Source organism: Megachile rotundata, chromosome 5 (assembly GCF_050947335.1).
Source record: "Megachile rotundata isolate GNS110a chromosome 5, iyMegRotu1, whole genome shotgun sequence".
In the NCBI taxonomy this organism is placed as follows: Eukaryota; Metazoa; Arthropoda; class Insecta; order Hymenoptera; family Megachilidae; genus Megachile; species Megachile rotundata.
This window is the reverse complement of record NC_134987.1, coordinates 5,892,028-5,913,162: the sequence shown is the minus strand read 5'-3', so window position 1 is coordinate 5,913,162 and position 21,135 is coordinate 5,892,028. Positions and strand designations below refer to the sequence as shown.

Genomic DNA, 21,135 nt, shown 5'->3' with positions numbered 1-21,135 from the left:
TACTGGATCTGGGTTTGCAAGTTGATTTCCGATTATTAAGCCAACTCCAGATTGTCGACCTTCTGCACTAGCTTCGCGTCGCTCTCTCTGCTTTTCTCTCTCCATTTCTCTTTGCAGTTCCCTATCTCGAATTTCTTGTCGCTGAAATTCTCTTTCATCTGCTTGACGTTGCTTTTCTCTATCTAAATCTCGTTGAGCTTCTAGCTGTTTCTGTTGTCTATCGATGGCGCTTACAGATGGCGATTCAGGACGTACCGTGAAATCTTCGTTTTCAACATACGACGATACACTTCTTTCCTGAAAATGATATTAAATAATTGAACTATAGTTTCAGATACCTTTTTCACATCACACTTGGAAATTATTCGACTAATGTTTATGTAAAAATTATTTTAATTCTGTATGAAACTGTATTTACCTTTTTGGGAGATGTTCTTTTCACTCTAAGGGTCGGTTTTGGTTTCTTCGGTGCATCGTTATCAAAGCAAATGTAAAATCCTTTCTCACCAGCATCCGTTGGATCGAGAGGTGTTACCTCTGGCGTACCTGATGGAGATGGTGTGGCTTCTCTTAATGATGGATGAGGTTGAAATGAATTGCGTGATATTGAAGGTCTAGTTGGTGATGGAATTCTATATGTACGGCTGCCAGACGTAATATGTAAACCTCTTATACCTTGTGTAAGCTCATCATCATTTCCTTTAAAACATAATAACGAGTAAACACAACAAACATAACAAAAAAATGAATGAACAATAAAACATAAATTCAATAAATGTTTTGCAAGCGTTATGCATGATAATTTAAAGCAAATGGAAAGATATATATTTACCAATAAATGAGATATTTTGAGGTTTCATGTCGTCAACGGGTGGAGCTGGAACGGGGGCATGTAACGCTGTAACTTGCCTTTTTTCTGTAGGACTTTCACACTTTATTGGTATGTGATGTACAGTCGGCCTTTTTGGTTCAGGGCTTTCACTCATTAACTGACTTATTCGATGAACCTACATAACATAATAAATAATAGAAAATTTAATTTATAATTGGTATATTTTATAATTGATATGTCATTGGTATATTAATACTGTGAGTGCATGTCATGAACACCTGAGTAACGTATAAATTTTTACATAGATGGATCACTTATTTTAAGAGTAATCATTTTACATAATAAATTATAAATAATTTAGTTAAATACGTGGAACCTTATCGAATAAAAAAATGTTCAATATGACAAAAACTAATTGCTAGATTTAATAGAAATAAAATTACCAACTGAAACCTTTTTTAATAATATGATTGAATTAATTTTTAAATAAGATAATAAGTATGATTTTCAGTACTATATTTTTTGTTTTTTAAGCTATAAATTTTACAACACGTTATGATGTTTTCTGGGTTCCACCATCATATGTATGTAACAAAATATGTATATAACAAAAATATATAATAACTACTTACAAGTTATTATACATTGTATATTGTAACAGATACAGTAACTATAAAATAAATATGCACTGTCCAATAATTATAAACAAACAAACCTCATAATGGTAATTATATGAATTACTGATAGTACATGAATGAAACAATCGCATTTTGTTAATATTGTTGATTACAATTCAAAACAAAACGGATAATTTTACAAGAAAATACAAGCACTCAGACGCTGATACTTCGGTGCAGGGAACATCTGCCATACTAAGTGTTAAAGAGTATCTATAAATGTGCATTACATCACTAACTGGTTCCCTGAGTGCTGCTTGCATATATATGTATATATTGTATATAGATATATGACAGCTCATTTACTATGCACCTGATCAAAAAAAAGTGACATCATACGGTCTCAACAACTATATTTGACTTTGTTTTAAATAATTCTCCTCCTTTCCATACTTCGTTTAAAATATAATTATTCTAACCAATGTAAAATTTACAAAATTCAGTAATATATTTTACTTAATCTTTATGAATGTATATATCTGTTAACATTCAGATCACAATATAAACAATTGTAAACATGATACTTACAGCGTTACGATGTTGTGGACTAGCAGAAGATGGTGGTGTTTGATTGAAGATGGATGCAGAAGTTGGATATGTAGAACCAGGGTGACTCATTTGATTATTACAAAGACTATGATCTCCACCATTAAGGTACCTCGGTTCCTGAGGAGTATCGTGCAAAACAAAACCTTTCTGTTGAGGTTGATGCGTTCCCCAATTCCGCGTGTCTTGATATAAACGCATATCTTGCTGATAAGCTACGGATTACGTAATATAAGATAAATTATGAAGTAATTCTATCAATATCAAGTTATGATTTAAACATTCTTTACTCAATTGATCTGTAATGTATGTACTTGTTGGTTGAGAGCCATATCGAGGATCCATAGGTTGGTTATAACCAACTGCAGCCATTTCATTCGCTAAACTTTGGGTAGGAGGTGGTTGACCCCACATTCGTCTCTGTAGTTGTGGTTGATCATGTAAGTAGAATTGAGACTGTTGCTGAGTATCTTGCAATTTAGATGTTAATGGATTCATTGGCGCCATTCCAAAACTCTAAAGAACAAGAAAGAAATACACATTGAAAAATAGTAAAATAAAATCAAACCATAAATGTGCACAATACATACTTGTAAATGTTGTTGACTTAGACTCTGTAATTGTTGCAGTTGTTGTTGCATTTGTTGTTGATGCTGTGTCATTAAGTGTTGCTGCTGTATCTGATTCTGCTGATTTGCCAAACGTTGTATATCGGCTTGTATTTCACTGAGGCTGTTATTCATTCTGCGAAAAAGTGTATGTCTATTCAAAAGGGGCCAGAAAAACTGAAAATCTACACATATGTTTTATGACGTGAACATAAATACTGACTGTGAAATGGATTGATGATACTGCTCAAGATCCATGTTCTCAATATCTGGTGTACGCCTTGTTTCAATAAACGGTGCATTACCATCATGTTCCAGCCATTTGTGTTCAACATCCCGAACATCCTCGCTAATTTCCTATAGTCATTGGTATAAATATGGGAAGATTATTTTAAAGGATGTAAATAGAACTTTCATCGATTCTATTGGTTTGGCATACACCTACAGGCAAATTTGCTTTATTGAAATTTTATTAAATTATTTATATACATACATATTTCATTTTAAGATGATATTAAGTTTTGTTGATGTGTATATAAATATTTCTATTGTAAGTACAGAGTTTACCTGTGGATGTACAATGTTTATATGGAAGGGCATTTAATGTAAATGAGGAATAAAAATAGTATTCAGATGATTATTTAATTTGAAAGTTTTATATATCTGATAACCAAAGATTTAAAAATAATTTATAAACCTTATTTTTATGTACTTGTTTAATTAATATTATAAATAATTGCAAATACTAAAATTGCCATGTTTATCACTTTTAGTTAAAGTAGCAGGTAGGATTACAGTTAACATAGATTAATTGCTACAATTAACTACTCAGTTAGAGATACGTATAAAACATTAAATCAATCCAGTTCAATGTATTCATACATACAATACATATTATTCCAAAATTAAGTTGGTTTTGTTGTTAAGATTTCTGTGCCAGAGAATACTTAGAACAGAAGTGTAAAGTACCACCACCACAAACAACAATTATAAAGATTCAAACACATTTCTATAATTCTGGTCCAGGGAGTGTTTAGTACTGTACCATGCGTTCCGAGAGCGATATTGTACAAACTGCACTGAAATGTGGGAGCAGAATGTCAAATTCATTTAAATACCACAGAATGCATTGGGACTGTTTCGTTTTCCTCTATGACTAATGTAAGCGACAAGAAGCAAACTGATTATCCATTGTTACGAACTCAAATAAAATTATCCTTCGATAAGAAATTATATCAAGCACATTTTCTATCTTACTTTGCAGCACACTATAGCATATTATTACTACTCCTGACATCTTTCAAATATTAATATAATTAAAAATAACTATTCAAAGTCTTTTACTGTATTCTTCGAAGCAGAAATACTAAAAAGTACAAAAAGAGAGTTAACGAATACTTAAAAGCCATACATAAGCATGTATGTATGTAGGTCTAGACAAATCAGCGAATCAGCAAGTATGTGTTTTGTTTTTAAATGTTCATCCGCATGGAACATTCTGTTAAAATATCGTACCTTGAGCGAGAAGGGTCTCTGTGGTTTTTCTTGAGGGGGTTGTTGGGTTACGAGGGTCGTCTCGGAAACACTTGTCGGGGTCTCCCCCGAAGATCCGGAGGTTACAGGAGTGGGGGGACCAATTTCAGCCGGACTGTCCCCCCCAGACGTTGACGAAGAAGGAGATTTAACCTTACCCTGCAACCAGCCCAAGCACCGTGCCTTGTTAAGTACTTGGAGTCCGCATATGGTGAGTCCGATATGTCACCAACCACCACACCATGGTCGGAGTTCTCCACAGTGAAATATACGTTACATTCAAGCACTAAATGCCAAAGCCAGTTCAAAGAATTGCAAATACTTCATTGCCAATGGCTTTATTCACTATTGCACCATTTCAGAACTTTTTTGAATTCTCATACTGCATGATATCTCCAACTCGAATGGAAGTATCTATAAGTATTCCTATTTGATTAATTAATCATTTTTTAAAGGAACTAAGGTGCTTTTATTGTTATCGACTAACTTCTGTGATGCAAAGAATCTTTTAGCTATAAACTACTTGTTAAAATATTATCTATATTTAAGAATTTTTTACAGCTTTTTATATTCTGATTATTAAAGGAAATTTGAATGTAACTTTTTTGGTAAGAAACATCTAATAACTAAATAAAGCATGCATACCACCACCAAATTAATTTAAACGTTACTTTTTGTCAATATACATTCGTATTCATGTTAACAATGGAAAGGTTTTATATATAAAAATATTTGGAAGCAGGAAAGCCAGAATGGCATTCAAAGAACTGATAGCCTATATTATCAAGTGTGTAGACTATATGTATATGTACATAATTATTTGGTATTATAATACAATTTTATTGCATCAGCATGCACTTACCACCAAGTACAGCTGAAAGGTGAGAAAGAAAAAGAATTACAATAGTATACAGCTGGCAATAAAGATTATTTGCATTAACCATAATTAGGCATCAAGATTATGTCGCATTTGCAACTACACACAAATTCATTACTTGAGAAGCTAACGATATATAAGAATAGATATTGGAAACAAAAACTGAATAAGTATCGAAAAAATATGCTGCATTTACCTGAAATAAAACATTATTATTGCAAGCTCGCTTGCACGCTACTTCAAATTAATCGAATATAGTAATACAGCCAGGTATGAAATTAAATAAAACACGTATGCAAATATACAATAAAATGTTCAACCGCATCAGAATCTAAATAAAATTTTGTTGCAGAAGAAAAAGAAACCGTTTAGTATTCAACTTACAATTATGCATTGCTCTATACTAAACACCCGTGGCTAAACTTCAAATACCTCATGGCTGTATTCAATGTTCTGTTTCTTTTTGATCAAATTAACAATCAATGGATTAGTAGTCGGTCTCATCGCGGTATTAGGTTTGATTACGTTTATGAAGTATTTACACTTTTGTCAATATCAATGAGGGAAACAAATCATTAAAGAGGCCATGAAAGTGATCTGGCTGAGACTCGATCATGAGGTCCAAAATGGAGAACGCGAACTCCGTGATCGTCAGTGTGAACATAATCGCGCGTTTTACCTTCGTGACAGCTTGCAAGAACGCGGCTTTTCCCACTTTTTGACGTTGTTTCGACATGACAACCTCCATTCTCCTCTTCTCGTTCTCTATGTGTCGCCGTTTCTCTTCCAGCTTCAATCTAATGTTATTCAGTTGCGATGCCATAATCGTGTTACCACCGTTTTCATCTGCTCGTACGAATTTCATTTATCCAGTCAGTAACGTTTCTCTTCACCTCGCCTCTACACTCTACATTCATCAACCAACAAATACATACCAGCAGAGTGTTGCTCCGCCTGCTGAGACTGCTGATTACTTTGCTGCTGCCATGTCGTCGTGTTCGGTAACGTGGCGAACGTCGTTTTCTTCTCTCCGTTCCCGTTACCGTTCGTTTGGCCATGCTTTTTGTTCGAAAGATTCGATTTAGAAGTGGTGTCCTCGCGTTCCTGTTCCGTGTAGGTCAGATTGATCCCCTTGTCCGAGCTTTGTCTGCTTAGGTTCGCGAAGCTTGCCAACTTGGACGTGTCTCCTTCCGAATTATCGTTATCACTGGAATGTAAAATCTGCTTGAGCGCGACGTTGTCCAAGCTGGAGTTCGAGGTTTGCCTTCTCAGTTTCGGTGGTTCTTCGTTCCCGTATCCGTTGTCCGCGAGTATATGCTGAACACCGCTACCGTACACATCCTGAACGCTGGATCTGGCCGGTAACGTGGGCTCTGTGGTGCTACGTTTGCCTATGTGAGCTCCGACCTCCTTGTCCGGATTTCTACCGAAGTTATGTAAATTATCCTGCACAGATAAACGCTGTCACTCAACTAATTCCTCTTTACGCTCAGCTCTGACTTTACCTGAGATCCACCAAAGTTCTCGATGGTCAGTTGAGAATCGTCCGAAACGCTGTTACGCCTGGATCGTCGGCCTGCATAAGAGCTTCTTCTCTGTTCTTCCCAGTTGCTCGGCCGACCAGCGGCGTCTGCTCTAGTTACAGATTTCTCGTCTGCCACGGAGCTTAACGTAGGAATGCCCTTACCCCGATGGACTACGAAACTTTCTTCGCTTCCCGCTCGTCTGAAACGTGAACGCTAGTTAACGAAACGTGAACATGCTGCAGACGAATCTGTAACGCGTGAGAACTTCGTCCGCTTGCATCTAACTTAGATACTAATTAGGTCTTTAGGAGGACTTACTTCTTATGAGTGATACAGTCTGTTTAAAATAAACGCAGACACTAAATACGTGCTGAAATCTGATTACTCGGTATCTTCTTCTTAGGAGGAAGTAGAACCTACATTCAGGATGCGTGTAATTACACATTGTAGTTCTTTTATTTTCATTGCTTAGAACAAAAAATCATATATGTGCTGATGATTGTGAGAGTGGTGTAAGTAAAAATTCTAAAAAAAATTAATTTTTCTTCGACAATGTGATTAACAAAATAAATTAAGTCTAAGTTTTGTTCAACCATATGATTTATTTCATTATAAATTCACTTTATAAATATTTTTAGATAATTCTTCCACAGTTTAGTGAAAGTAATGCAAACAAGTGAAGCATTCATAATCATGTGCATGTAATAGGTTGCTACAAGTGGTTGATTTTAAAGGAAACTGGTCAAAGAAGTAATTGGAATAAAAGTACCACAAGGTACTATAAAAGTTTAATCTTTGGTCTACTCTTTTTTGAATAAATTGATTGTCAGAAAATTACCTAAATGATTACGTTGTATAATACGCAACAGAATTTCGTATTAAGAATATTAATAAAATATTTGTGATGGTGTGTAATTGTGATAATGGTTTTCATGAACAAAGGCTGTTTCTGAATACAGATTTTCATATTAACAAGAGGACTTTACGATCTTTGAATCTCATTAAAACTTTGACCAATTACAGAGAACGAGATAATTAATACTTCCACAAAAGCACAGTGTGCAACTCTCCAATGCAGAAATTTACTAAATATTTGTAATTTATATTTCATTGTTCGAGAGTATGTACTATCAATTTGGTGAAAAATATACATTAATACGATTTTCTGTTAAAACCGTCAGTTCCAAGTGTGTTTTAAAACATACTTCACAAAGGAAGCTACCTTCAAAAGTTCAAAAAATCGCTAAAACAAAAATACGTGAAATTAAAAGATACAGAGGTAAAAAGAACTGAATATACTAGGTTAGAGTAGTACAAAGATGTTTTTTGTAAATACGAATATCTTTCTTATCTATAAATGAAAAATTTCATCTTTTGAGTCTCACAAATATACTCTCTTAGAACATAGTAAAACATAGTTAGACAGTTCATGAGTTACGAATTGTAAATTACGATTAAAATTACAGTAGCACATAGTAGAAATGTTTCAAAAGCTTTGAAATGTTTATGAACATTATCTTTAATTTTTACCCTAATTACATTAGTAATATCAATATAATAGTGAACGTTTATTTCAAACAGACTGTACCATGTTTAACAAAAATTTGTAAGATATAAAACGCTGCTGACTATAATTATACAGATTAATACTGCTAATTGAAAATGAATATTTGTTACATATACAATACTATTCAATTTGAATATAATTTAAAACCGTACCTGTCATCGTGAGAATAATTTTCGGCAGTTTGTTGCAACGATTGCGACTTCTTGACGGCGGAGGACGACGGTGCTTTCGCAACTAGAAAACAATTCAATCCTGTATCGACTGTTTACCCACATATTTAGCAAATATTATCAGTATCTAATTCAGCACATTAATTTTGACGCGTGAAACGGTAAAAAATTGAGAAAGATCCCGTCATCGGTGCGAATCTTTAATTTTGCATGAAACACCACAAATTCGTGTGCGGCACAGAACTTCACATATTATCAAAATTTAATGTGACGTTCTTTCAATGCCCACGAATTTCAGGATCAAAATCTATTGCACGAAAGCTCGTGTTATGCACTGTGATAAAATACACTCGTTTGGTGGGCAGAAGATTCATTAACCCCTTGCTTTACGACAACGTAAAATTTATGTTTCAATTTCAAATAGAGTTCCACCGTGTACTGATTTTTACCTGTTCTGGTATTTAATCCCTTAGATTTATGTCTATCTGGTATTTAATCTCCCAGATTAACGTCTACCCTGGTATGTAATCTCTCAGATTAATATCTATCCTGGTATTTAATTTCTCAGATTAATATCTATCCTGATATTTAATCCCTCGGATCTATTCTGGTTTACCAGATTTTCTTGTAATTAAGAAATGAATACAGCAAAGGGTTAATGCTACACAAACTAATCTCTAATGTTTCTAATCGTCGTGTCACGAATGAGTGACCCATTCAAATTAAAAATATAAAAATAAAGGTAGAACAAAAAGTTCACTGAGACACACACAAAACACAAAATAAAAACCACGCAATAACATAGATAATGTACGTTGCAAAACAAGTATACTAACTGAATATGGAGTGGATATATTAATGAATCGTCCAGACATCTCTCTTTGTCGCTCAACGGCACAAGGCAAAAAGGTAAACGTGCAAAATGATGGAAATAAAAGGAAAGCGAACGACAACGCAAGCGGCAACTGAATGTTTAATAAGTAAGTAACGGTTTATCGCAAAAACGTGCATGCATTCTCGTCGAGAGGATCAGTTACGTGCCATGGTGTTGAATATCGAGCAAATAATATCGTTAGTAAAGAAGCGGTACGCCTAATCGTATCTGCGACTCGTTGCACAGCTAAATCTAAACGTGGGGGTCACATTTTAAATGCGCAACGCATATTTCGATCCTCCATTACGGCCGATGATTCATTCGTCTTTTTTTCGACATCGGAGCGACAAATATCCGTGGCATTTAAAATCGAGTGACCAACATGGAAACCAACAAACTAAAAAATGATAAATAAATAAAAAAAAGAAGAAGAAGAAAGAGCCAAAAAAGAAACAACACACATCGAGGAACGAACGAACAAACTCGAGAGGTAGTTGTTCCCTCGGAAGACCTGAACGATGTATTTTATTTAAATCTGTATCTTTTCAGAACGTTTATACAACAAAATTAACACGTCATTCTTATTTTTTTGTTGTGGCGAGTAAACGCGATTCACAAGAGAAGACCACCTAGTTTTCATGATTTGGTTTGGTAACGTATGGGTACCTGTGAAGCCTGGCGCGGATACGGAGAGGTTGCTTCTCAGATCAGGTATCGGAGCTATAGACTGTGGTAGACTTCTTTTATGAGCTACGCCATGACTATTGCGCGGGCAGGCTGCACCCGTCACCGGCACCGTATTCGTTCATTGGCAACCGGAAGTTGACGAAAGAAGAAGGCGAGGATAGCGTTGGTTGTCAAGCATCAAGAAGGTTACGCCATAGAAATATATGGAAATATTACAGTTTTACATTACAAGTGATATCTTGAGTTTTTTTTGGTTTAAGTTTTACTTGGAGAATTGCTGCTCTTTATCGTATCACGTCACCTTTTCTTAATCAAACTCTAGATCAAACATTCAGAAGAAGAATAAGGTAAGTAGAGTTAACGCGTATCGTTAGTCGCTGCTAAAAGGACCTGGATCTCGAGACTGGGAACGAGTGTGTGTACTGACACTGATAAAAAGCGTGATATACCGTTCCGACCGCGGCCAACCATTTTTACGCTATCGTTTTGATAATTTTATGGTTAAGTAAGCAGATAACGGACGTTCCTCCGATCGAAGATTTATGAGGTAAGGTCGGGCTTGATATTGAAATGTAATAAATCGTGAGGCGATAGATATTTCATGTTCGACCTTATTTTCTTCTCAATTCTGGGGATATGGGTCGTGGGATTTTTGAGATCTTTCAATTTTGGATTTTTGAGGCTTTGCAGTTTTAAAATTTCAGAGTTTTAGGATTTTGGGAATTTTGAGTTTGGAATTTTTAGGAATTTCATATTCTGGATTTTTGAGAATACAGGATGTTGTAATTTGGAATTTCGGGGCATTAAAAATTTCAAAATTTTAATTTTTAACACTGGAAATTTCAAATTTTTAATTTTTGTAATGGAGAATTTCAAATTTTTAATTTTTAAAGTGCAGAGTTTTAAATTTTTTAATTTTGAAGTGGAGAAGCTCAAATTTTTAATTGTTGTAGTTGAGAATTTCAAATTTTTAATTTTTGGAGTGGAGAATTTCAAAATTTTAATTTTTGTAGTGGAGAATTTCAAATTTTTAATTTTTAGAGTGGAGAATTTCAAATTTTTAATTTTGAGACCTCAGAATTGTAGAGGTTTAAAAATTGAAAATTTTTTTATTTTTTTACTTCAAGATTTCTAAGTTATAGATTTTCGATGATTTAGACCCTGTAACTTTCGAATTTTTAAATCTCTAATTTATTATTTAAAAAATGGAAAATGTTTGAATTTGTACATGATATTTGAATTATAAATTTTTGAGTTTGAAAAGTGAAACCTTTTGTAATTTTCATATTTTGGAATTTCTATATTATGGATTTCTGAGGTATTGAAACTTTTGAACTTTTTAATTTTAAAACTATAGATCTCAATTTTATAAACTTTGAAATTTTACAATTTTTAATTTAAAAATTCTAAAATTTTGGAATTTGAGAATTGTGTTGTGAGATTTTGGAATTTTGGAATATTAGGATTCTGGAACTTCCTTATATAAACTTACACTATAAACAATTTACTGTGAAAAATTACAATTGTCAGAACATCCTGTCCACCAAAATCTAAATAATTCTACTATAGACAAACTATAGCAGGTACGCATTTTACATTGGCCGCAATAGAAACGGAATTCCATGGAAATAAAGTATAAAGTAAAAATAAATTATAGAACGGGTAAGTCCAATACAAGAATGTACGCAGCCTTCACCAATCACATTAATCCATGGATACCAAAATATTCATCAGCCCTTCCTGATCAAAGGGTGCGTTCATAGTGTCGAACAAATCTCTCCAAATACTTATTAATCGAGAATGTTCATTCAAATTTGTGTTCGTCAATCTACGTACCATCTAAGAATTGCATTGCCCTTTCTTCACCAGGATAACGAACGCATTTCGCGGGATGTATCTCCAGAACGTTGTACATGTCCGCCAGGAATACGACTAAGTTTTGCTTCATTGACCTGATCACAGAAATAAGTTGCTTCAACTAGGGAAAACCTTAAACATACAGCAACACTGTGACCCATTGTGACATTCACTCACTCCTGACAATAACTAGTAGATTTTGTTAAACTTCTAAACCATGTTTATAAATTACAGAGAACGATTTTAGGATCTAAATATTGGCTCAAATTTTGAATAGATTTATGGATTATTCATAACATAGTTACATTATTTTTCTCTATGCCTTGAGATATAGATTTTTTGTTAAATATATTTCTTTTTGAGTATCTGGTTACGGAAAGACACTGTTATGTATTTATAGCTGTTGTGTATTATATATTTTGAAATATAGTTTTTCTTTTATCATCATATTTCAAAAAATTAACCTTGAAATGTTGGACAACTTATTTAACTTTATAAGTTTTTCATTTTCATTATCTATGATCTAAATTATTTTTTTCAATCTTACTTTTCTAATATGCTTTAACTTTAAGAGTATAACATGTTAAAAAATATTTAACATATAATTCTTATAAATTTCTACAAATTTGAATTATCTAATAATTAGTACAGATCACTTCATATAAAAAGCTTTTATGTTGAAACATAAGAAATTTAAAAATTCATTTATATCCAACTTTAACATCCAAAAACCGTTCTTTTCCACATAAAAGTCTCGAGACATCCTCAGTTTGCTTCATTATATTTAATACTATTTTAGATTTCTGAACGCAGCTTTTTCATACATCAAAAAACATTGATAAAAATTTCCTTGTCAATACAAGTTATACTTAGAGACCTCAAATAGTGTTAAGTATGAAAGTGTTAACCCATTCGCAATAGTACTATTATCATGTGCATAATACAGAGTGTTTCCTCTAACGCTACGCATGATTTTTCATTCACCTGTGCCATCTGATGAAAAAATATTTGGACGAAGAGCTGCAGGGTATAGAGTGTATAATCAATATCAGCTGAAAAACAATTGAAAAACACTTTGTTGTCATGGCGAAATCGAGATCATCTCGGATTAAACAAATAAGAACACATATTATTTGCATCATATTAAAGAGTACATCGACATGAATTCAAACATGATATTTTTATTAACATAATAAGATAACAAAGCATCTAACACAAGCCAGTTAAATATCTTTATTACTCTTGTTGATAAAAAAAGAAATATCAGTGTAAACTTATTTTGTGCCGAAGAGCACATCACTTGACACAAATTATTTATAAATGAATAGATCATGTCAAGATAAATTCTTTTTTTAAAACGGAATAATATATTTCTTATGTAACATTTAATAGAGTTTTAAGATGGACACAATAGCTTATGATTTGTAATGGACCTGATCTTGAATAATTTTAAATAAACGTGACCTATTGTACGTGATATAAAACTCTACTAAATGGTATAAAAGAATATATAATTCCATTTAATCCCCTGAACGTAGAAACTTTGTTTCAGTATTTAAAATTGAACATTTTGTTTTAAATTTAAAATCAGGAGGGACAGATTTGTGCTAAAAATCACTACGCTGACTTTCATATGACTTCTATGTCTCCATCTATCAAGAAACTATTTGTATCAAGTTATGCCTCCTCTGACACCAAGTTTGGTCTGACACTACCGTCAATAACGACTGAAATATTCAGCTGGCCCGTTTTAGACACGCCACTCTGTATTATGTTCTTATTGCATTAAATATGGAGTTGCAACAATAGTTCGTCGCCACAGATATTGTTTAGTCTTCATAAGTATCTTATTCCTTTAATAATCGATTGCTTATTGCTTAGTATTGATTACTCATATTTTTACCATTTAGTAATTGCTTATTACTTATGTTATTGTTGTAGGATACAACTGTCATAATGAATCAATCGTCAGCATTTAGTTTAAACCTAGCACTATCATTACAACTTCTGTCAAATACAGAAAGATGCATACTAAATTTAGCTTAACAATTACAATTGTCACCTCTATTTTGTTACAATTTCTTATTATTCATTTCTTTATGACCAATGATATTTATTACTTTTACAACATGAAAGTAAGATTCGCCCACCACAAGATGGGCCCTGGTAAAATACCAAAAATGCGACTGTGACTGTTAACACAAAAATCATGTTCCTTGTTTTGCACATATATTATATTTCAATCAAAGTAGTCACACACACTATAGGTTTGTATCTCAATTCCTAGATCTCATGTTGTGGCAGGCACACATTTATTACAAATGGGTTAACTTTCAGACCTAACACCGAACCCTGTGAGACAAATGTTTGACAACGTTTGTGCTGACAACATGGATGTGCCCCTACACAGTCTAGATTTACACTTTAACAGGTTACAAAAACTGGTCCCTGTTAATCTCGTTCATTAAATCCACCTCGCGGCTTCTTACCCCCTCATGTACGTCACGTCCTCGGGTTGCATGTGAAAAATGGAATACGGTAGGCATCTGTTACAAAACGCGTGGACCAGCGACAAATTGTGCAACGCGTCCGCGACCGATGGTCTCTTCGACACTCGGATGTCCATCCAGTTCAGTTCTCCGGGACAGTAAAACGCCACGACGGCGGCTAGGCCCACACCATCGCACAACGATTGGAAGTCCTTGGCAGCTGGCAGCTCTGGCAGTCGGGTTTTGTCGCCGGCACCCTCCTCCGTTTGGATTTTCGCAATCAACGCGTGGGACGCGTGACTTATCCAGAGAAGAAGTCCCTTTTCATGGTCCGTTGGCACGTCCACTTCGGCCTGGGGATCGAACCGTCGAATCGCCGACACCACTCTATCTCCTGTCACCACCTCCTTCGCGTACAGGACCATCAGGCCCTCTATCACAGCCATATGCGCGGACTGTAATGGGTACAAGTCAATCATTAATATATTAGGTAGGTTTAATTGGAAGGTTAAGTAGATGAGTTTGGTCAGCATGTCGTACAGATGGGTTTGGTCAGTAGGTCGTACAGATGGGTTTGGTTAGTAGGTTGCACAGATGGGTTTGGTTAGTAGGTTGCACAGATGGGTTTGGTTAGTAGGTCGTACAGATGAGTTTGGTTAGTAGGTTGCACAGATGGGTTTGGTTAGTAGGTCGTACAGATGAGTTTGGTTAGTAGGTTGCACAGATGGGTTTGGTCAGTAGGTTGTATAGATGGGTTTGGTCTGAAGGTTATATAGATAACTTTGGTCAGTAGGTTGCACAGATGGGTTTGGTCTGAAGGTTATATAGATAACTTTGGTCAGTAGGTTACAGATATGGGTTTGGTCTGTAGGTTATATAGACAATTTTGGTCAGTAGGTTGCACAGATGGGTTTGGTCTATAGGTTATATAGATAACTTTGGTCAATAGGTTGCACAGATGGGTTTGGCCTGTAGGTTACATAGATAACTTCGGCCAATAGGTTGCACAGATAGGTTTGGTCTGTAGATTATATAGATAACTTTGTTCAGTAGGTTGCACAGATGGGTTTGGTCGGTAGATTATAAAGATGGATTTGATCAGTAAGTTATAAACATAAGTTTGGTAGGTTATATAGATGAGTTTGGTCAGTATGTTACAAGGATAAATTTGGTTGTCAGGTGGTGGGTTTGGTGAATAGATCACACAAATGGGTTTGCTCAGTAGGTCATACACAGATGACTAATAGGTTATACAGAGCTTATACATAGGTGTATAAATGGTTTAGTCAGTAGGCTATATACATGCTTTGTTAGGTGGATTAGGTGAATGAACCTGGCCAGTTGGCTACATAGGAAGGTTAGGCAGGTAGGTTAAAAAGACAAAAATTTCAAATTTTTTAAGGTAATTCCCAGCTTCTAAATTTCCAAATTTTTGGACACCCAAATTATCCAAGTTTCAATCTCCAAATTTCCACATTTTTAAGATTGTAAATTTTCTAAGTACTAAATCTGCAAATCTTCAAATTTCAACCTAGTCCACCATGAATAAGTAAAATTGCAGATGCTAAATTTGTAAGTATGAGAATCCTACTACGCCTTAATCGAGAGTGTCAATTTTCAGACACCTTTCACTCAGACGTGCCAATTTTCGGATATACCTTACTCAGGAGTGTCAATGTTCGAAAGTACTTTACTAGGAAGTGCCAATCATCAAATGCTTCACTCGGAAGTGCCAATTTTCACAAAAAGCTTACTAAGAAATTCCAATACTAATCGCCTTACTTAACAAAATTTGTACACTCAAAATTACATCCAAATTTTTATTTTCATGAATGCCCTGTTTGAAAGAGCCAATTTTGAAAAGCGTCTTAAACTCATCAACTTTCAGAGGAACCTACGGAGATCTCAATCTTCAGAAGTGCTTTACATGCAAATAGCAATTTTCACAAATTGGAAATTCTCAAACACACTTTATTGAAGATGTCAATTTTAAAAGATGGTTTAAGTTCTTGACTGTTCTACAAGAATATTCTATTAAAAGTTTTATTCAAATTGCGAGATGATTGATATTGCGTGGTAGAGACAGTGTTTCCTTTTAAAGTTGAGTACGTTATTTTCTTACCATTTTAAGTGGTGAATTTTGAATGAGGATCGTTTCGGTGAGTTGAGTGTTGTTTGGTTCCGCGAGGTAAACGCCCTTTCTGGCAAGGGCTTGCAGAATTCCACAATGATTCTGATTATGATAATTTGGATCCGAATAGATGTTTGCCAATGCCAAACAGTAGAGCTCTGCATTGGAAAGTGCGTGGACGATCTGCGGCTTCAGGTGTTCTTGATCCTTTAAAACAAAATTTATTCGTTAATTTACATACTTGATCTTCTAAATGAAAATTTTGCAAACGTAAATACTTGTCGAACGTGAACTAACATTTTACTTGAAACTTCGTTTGTTAAGCAAGTTTCATATTCGTTTGTTAAACATTTTTAACCTTCGTCCATTATGGGTTAGATATGTTATATGCATGATGCAGTTTATATTTTTAATGCATGCGTAGTGTTGCTTAATCATTGTCACTGTTACATATTTATTAAGGTGGTCCTTGTTTGTATTAACTCTCTATTGCATTGTAGTGCAAATATACGATGCAAAATAATATACTATGAAATTGTACTGTGACAATTATTTACAAAATAAGTTGCATAATTTCATATTGTTATAAAAAATAAAATTATATGATTAAATTTTAAATTTTAGTTTTTTATTTAATGAAGTTGTATTTTATCAAAATAAATTGCAAAACTTTATAAACATATAATTACTAAAATTATACGATTTTGTAGTACATTAATAAAATCGTATTTTGACAAAATAAATTAAACAATTTTATATCATAATTAATTAAATTCTATAATTTCATGGTATATAATTTAAAGCAATTGCATTTTATTCAAATAAATTCCAGAATTTCATAATTTGATAATTAATGAAATTATACAACTTCATAGTAAATTATTTAATTAAACGTATTCTACTAAAATAAATTGCATAATTTGATAATGTCATAATTAATAAAATTTTGCAATTTTATAGTACAATATTTCATGAAATTGTATTTTATCAAAATAAATTGTATAATTTCATAACATTATAATTAATAAAGTCATCAAAAACATTTCTCATCATATGTAATTAAAACATTTTGTTATACCTTCTCAAAATATTACAAATTTGCAGTATAATTCTTCTAAAGAATTCGACAAATAAAAAATGATAATGTTTCGTACTTGCATTATAAGCGTTAAATATGAGAATTCTAAATTTTGTGTTGTTTGAAAGGAAAGAGAATCATGTAACAAAAGGTTAAAAAATAACAATGGCTGACAACCCTACATCGCGTTGCATAAATATTCCAACCCCCTTTGTCCTTATTCATGCGAGTTCACGCCTGCAAATTTAGCCAGTATTCTTCAAACATTAATTCGTAGTATGATGCAAATTATACGTAAAAAATTTGACATAAATATAAGAAGTTGATGTATTAGCATGAATATCGTTATATACAAATATTTAATGTATTAATATAAATATCATCATATATGAAAATTCCATGTATTAACATAAATATCATCGTATACAAAAATTTAACATATCAATATTTTATCTTCTAACCTTCATAAATAAATCTTACAAATGTAAAATGAAACAAGTCTAACACAATGAATTTATTTACTTATAAGGTTCAATTGACGTCAACCTAAAAAGAATATACAAGATTGATATACTAAAGAAATGTCAAACTTATTAAGCTTTTAGTTAACCCAGCTAAGTATTTGCGTTAATACCTTCCCTTTACACAGTTTATTGTTTATACACTTTAAATTGGTATTTATCATACGTAAAATATGAATTAATATATACAGATACAAAAGTTCCAATGGTGTCTCATAGCTAAAATTAGTGGAGGTGCCACAGCAGAAAATATTTGTCTGTTATTTTGAAATTATGTAAAAGGAAATATTCGCTCATATCAAATCTTTACTGCATAAAGACAAAATTGAAGAAAATAAGACTAGTACTAAATTGAAGAAAAAACGACACATATAAAATTTTATCGATATCATTAAGTAGAGATAGGGGATGCAATTCGACAGCGTGTATACAGAAGCCACTCAAATCAGTGCAAATACGAGGGGTTGTTATATCCATGTAAAGCACTTGAGAACGTCAGTTTCTGTCCTCGGAAACAATTTCCTTTATTGTAGGTAACGGTGCACATAAACAAAATGACGTTCTTTTCAGAGAAAGCAACCTTTGCCTGGGGAAATCAGATTATGTCAAAACAGATCTGCCCGTAGAGGCACAGTTTGAAACACAATACCCGGAGAGCATAGGTTGGCCGCAACCGCATAAGAATATCCGGCAGACGCGACAAGCAAATATTAGTATTCCGTAATTTCCGGTGCGGGGCACGGAAACGCGAAGAACTCGAGACGATGCATCGTGGTAACGGAAATACACGGGGACACCGTGAACGATCGCAAAATATAACATGCACCATGGATCGGGAGCAAAAAAGCCGTCATCATGTCATTATGGAAACAAACTGTTATCAAGTATGGACAATGAATCGATGATCTGAATACAGGGGGTATATGTTCAAAATTAGTATTCTTGAATATGTGATTAATAAAAGATGACTATTATTTCTTTTCAAGAATACAAGAGGACTATCATTTTTACTTAATAATACAAAATGACTATCATTTCTTCTCAGAAGTACAAAATGACTATTCCTTTCCTTAAACGATAAAAAATGGCTATCAAGTTTCCTTAGCAATGTAAAGTGACTATTGTTTCTCCTCAGCAATGCAAAATGACTATTATTTTTTCTTAATAATACGAAATGACTATCATTTCTTCTCAGAAGTACAAATTGACTATTACTTCTCTTAAACGATAAACAATGGCTATCAAGTTTCCTCAGCAATATAAAGTGACTATTGTTTCTCCTCAGCAATGCAAAATGACTATTATTTTCCCTTAATAATACGAAATGACTATCATTTCTTCTCAGAAGTACAAAATGACTATTGCTTCTCTTAAACGATAAAAAATGGCTATCAAGTTTCCTCAGCAATGCAAAATGATTGTCACTTATTCTCAGCAATACAAAGCGACTACCACTTCTCATCCATACAAAATGATTATCATTTTTCTCAGCATTAAGAGGTGCCTATCATTTATCCACAGCAAAGAGGAACTGGTATGAATCATGTTTCGATGAACATGACCGAATACAGGTTATGAATGAATCACATAATTTCGCTCTAAACCGTCTTAATGAAAGATTAGAATTGGTTAAAAGATAGAGTATAAAGCTTTGTATATTGTAATACACTATAAATTTTCGAAATTTTTTCGTACGAAAGTTCAGAAATTTTTCGTTCGAATAAATACGTATCCCATCATACTGTCAACATGGTAATATATTCGAAAATGAACGTATCATCGAATTTTGAAAATATATTTCAGGAATTTCCTCGAGGCACGGTTTACCCAGATGTTGGAAAACTAGATCTCGTATTCCAAGATGCCTTTACCTAAATCGCCAAGTTGAGACGGATCTAAGCGTAATGCGGAAACTCGTTTCTCCCTTTACGATTCTGCCTTGCTAGGGAAAAGAAATTGGGACGACGCTGATGTTTTGTCGGTCAGTCGAACTGCTATCGAAGTAGGTCTAACTTCACAAGAACGTGTTTGAACGACCAGTTTTATGTTTAAATGCATAGTCCGCTTTATTTTTTGTTTATCATTCTCATTTTAAACCATATATGAACGTGCGTTGAACTCGTTAAATCACATTACGCCGATTTCATTATAACACGGAACAGTTGATTCTAAAGACATTAGGTTGTCTTAAGATTTGAAAGATACTATGTAGGTCTCTGTAGACTTGGAAAACATACTAGTTTATAGTTGTTAATATTTACTTACAAATGCTTAAATTTATTTAAACTTAAATGCTGATTTTAATTTTATAAATTTATTTTTAAATAAATAGGGTAAAATTAGTTAGTGACATATGTTAGGATAGAAATAAATGATATATTAGGGACTTAGAATTTATTTTCCTATTGAGGGGTGGTCAACTTTTTAATTTGTAAATTTCTTACTTTTCATATCTACAAATTCTTGTGTTCTCAAATTTTCTAATTATCAATCTCTCAAAATTTCTAAATACCAGACCATCAAATTTTCAGATACCATAATTCCTAGATATCCAAACTCCTAAGATTTCAAATTAAAACACCCTAATCCTCAAATTCCAACTCTCCAAATTCCCATATTTGAAAGTTCCCAAATCCTCAAATTCCAACTCTCCAAATTCCCATATTTGGAAGACTCCAAATCCACAAATTCCAGCTCTTCAAATTCCCATATTTGAAGGTCCCCAAATCCTCAAATTCCAACTCTCCAAATTCCCATATTTAAAGGTCCCCAAATCCTCAAATTCCAGCTCTCTAAATTCCCATATTTGAAAGTCCCCAAATCCTCAAATTGCAACTCAAAATTCCCATATTTGAAGTTCTCCAAATCCTCAAATTCCAACTCTCCAAATTCCCAAATCCTCAAATTTCAACACTCGAAATTCCCATATATGAAAGTCCCCAAATCCTTAAATTCCCAACTCCGCAATTTCTCATATTCCAACGCCCCCAAATTCTCAAAGTCCCATGTCCTCAAAATTTCAATATTCCAAAGTCCCCAAATCCACTAATTCCCAATTCCCCAAATATCCAAGCTGCCAAAAGCTCGAAACCCTCAACTCCGACTTGGCAACTACTCACATTTCGAAAGAATTAACATAATGGAAAAAGTTGAAGCGTTCTC

The 21,135-nt window shown here is 33.6% G+C and overlaps 1 protein-coding gene and 1 long non-coding RNA gene across 7 annotated transcripts in view; one reads left to right on the top strand and one right to left on the bottom strand.

Annotated features, from left to right (window-relative positions):
* Window positions 1-21,135, bottom strand: part of Patronin (calmodulin-regulated spectrin-associated protein patronin) — a 130,401-nt gene that overhangs the window by 9,285 nt on the left and 99,981 nt on the right. For 2 of the 6 annotated variants that reach the window (XM_012291709.2, XM_003706002.3), the window contains exons 3-18: window positions 16,366-16,581; window positions 14,244-14,698; window positions 11,734-11,849; window positions 9,877-9,987; window positions 8,319-8,400; window positions 6,579-6,798; window positions 6,009-6,519; window positions 5,753-5,919; window positions 4,179-4,355; window positions 2,887-3,020; window positions 2,646-2,799; window positions 2,370-2,571; window positions 2,038-2,270; window positions 833-1,007; window positions 419-699; window positions 4-297 (exon numbers count right to left, since the gene is read on the bottom strand). In XM_012291709.2, the coding sequence (XP_012147099.1) occupies window positions 4-297; window positions 419-699; window positions 833-1,007; window positions 2,038-2,270; window positions 2,370-2,571; window positions 2,646-2,799; window positions 2,887-3,020; window positions 4,179-4,355; window positions 5,753-5,919; window positions 6,009-6,519; window positions 6,579-6,798; window positions 8,319-8,400; window positions 9,877-9,987; window positions 11,734-11,849; window positions 14,244-14,698; window positions 16,366-16,581 (3,528 nt within the window). Of the gene's footprint in view, window positions 1-3; window positions 298-418; window positions 700-832; window positions 1,008-2,037; window positions 2,271-2,345; window positions 2,572-2,645; window positions 2,800-2,886; window positions 3,021-4,178; window positions 4,356-5,752; window positions 5,920-6,008; window positions 6,520-6,578; window positions 6,799-8,318; window positions 8,401-9,876; window positions 9,988-11,733; window positions 11,850-14,243; window positions 14,699-16,365; window positions 16,582-21,135 lie in introns of all 6 variants that reach the window. The other 4 variants (XM_012291706.2, XM_076531833.1, XM_076531836.1 and 1 more) reach the window with 4 other exon arrangements.
* LOC143264470 (uncharacterized) lies at window positions 9,000-19,401 on the top strand. Its single transcript, XR_013038206.1, has 3 exons — window positions 9,000-9,700; window positions 9,760-10,444; window positions 18,544-19,401. It is a non-coding gene; the product is annotated as an uncharacterized LOC143264470 (long non-coding RNA).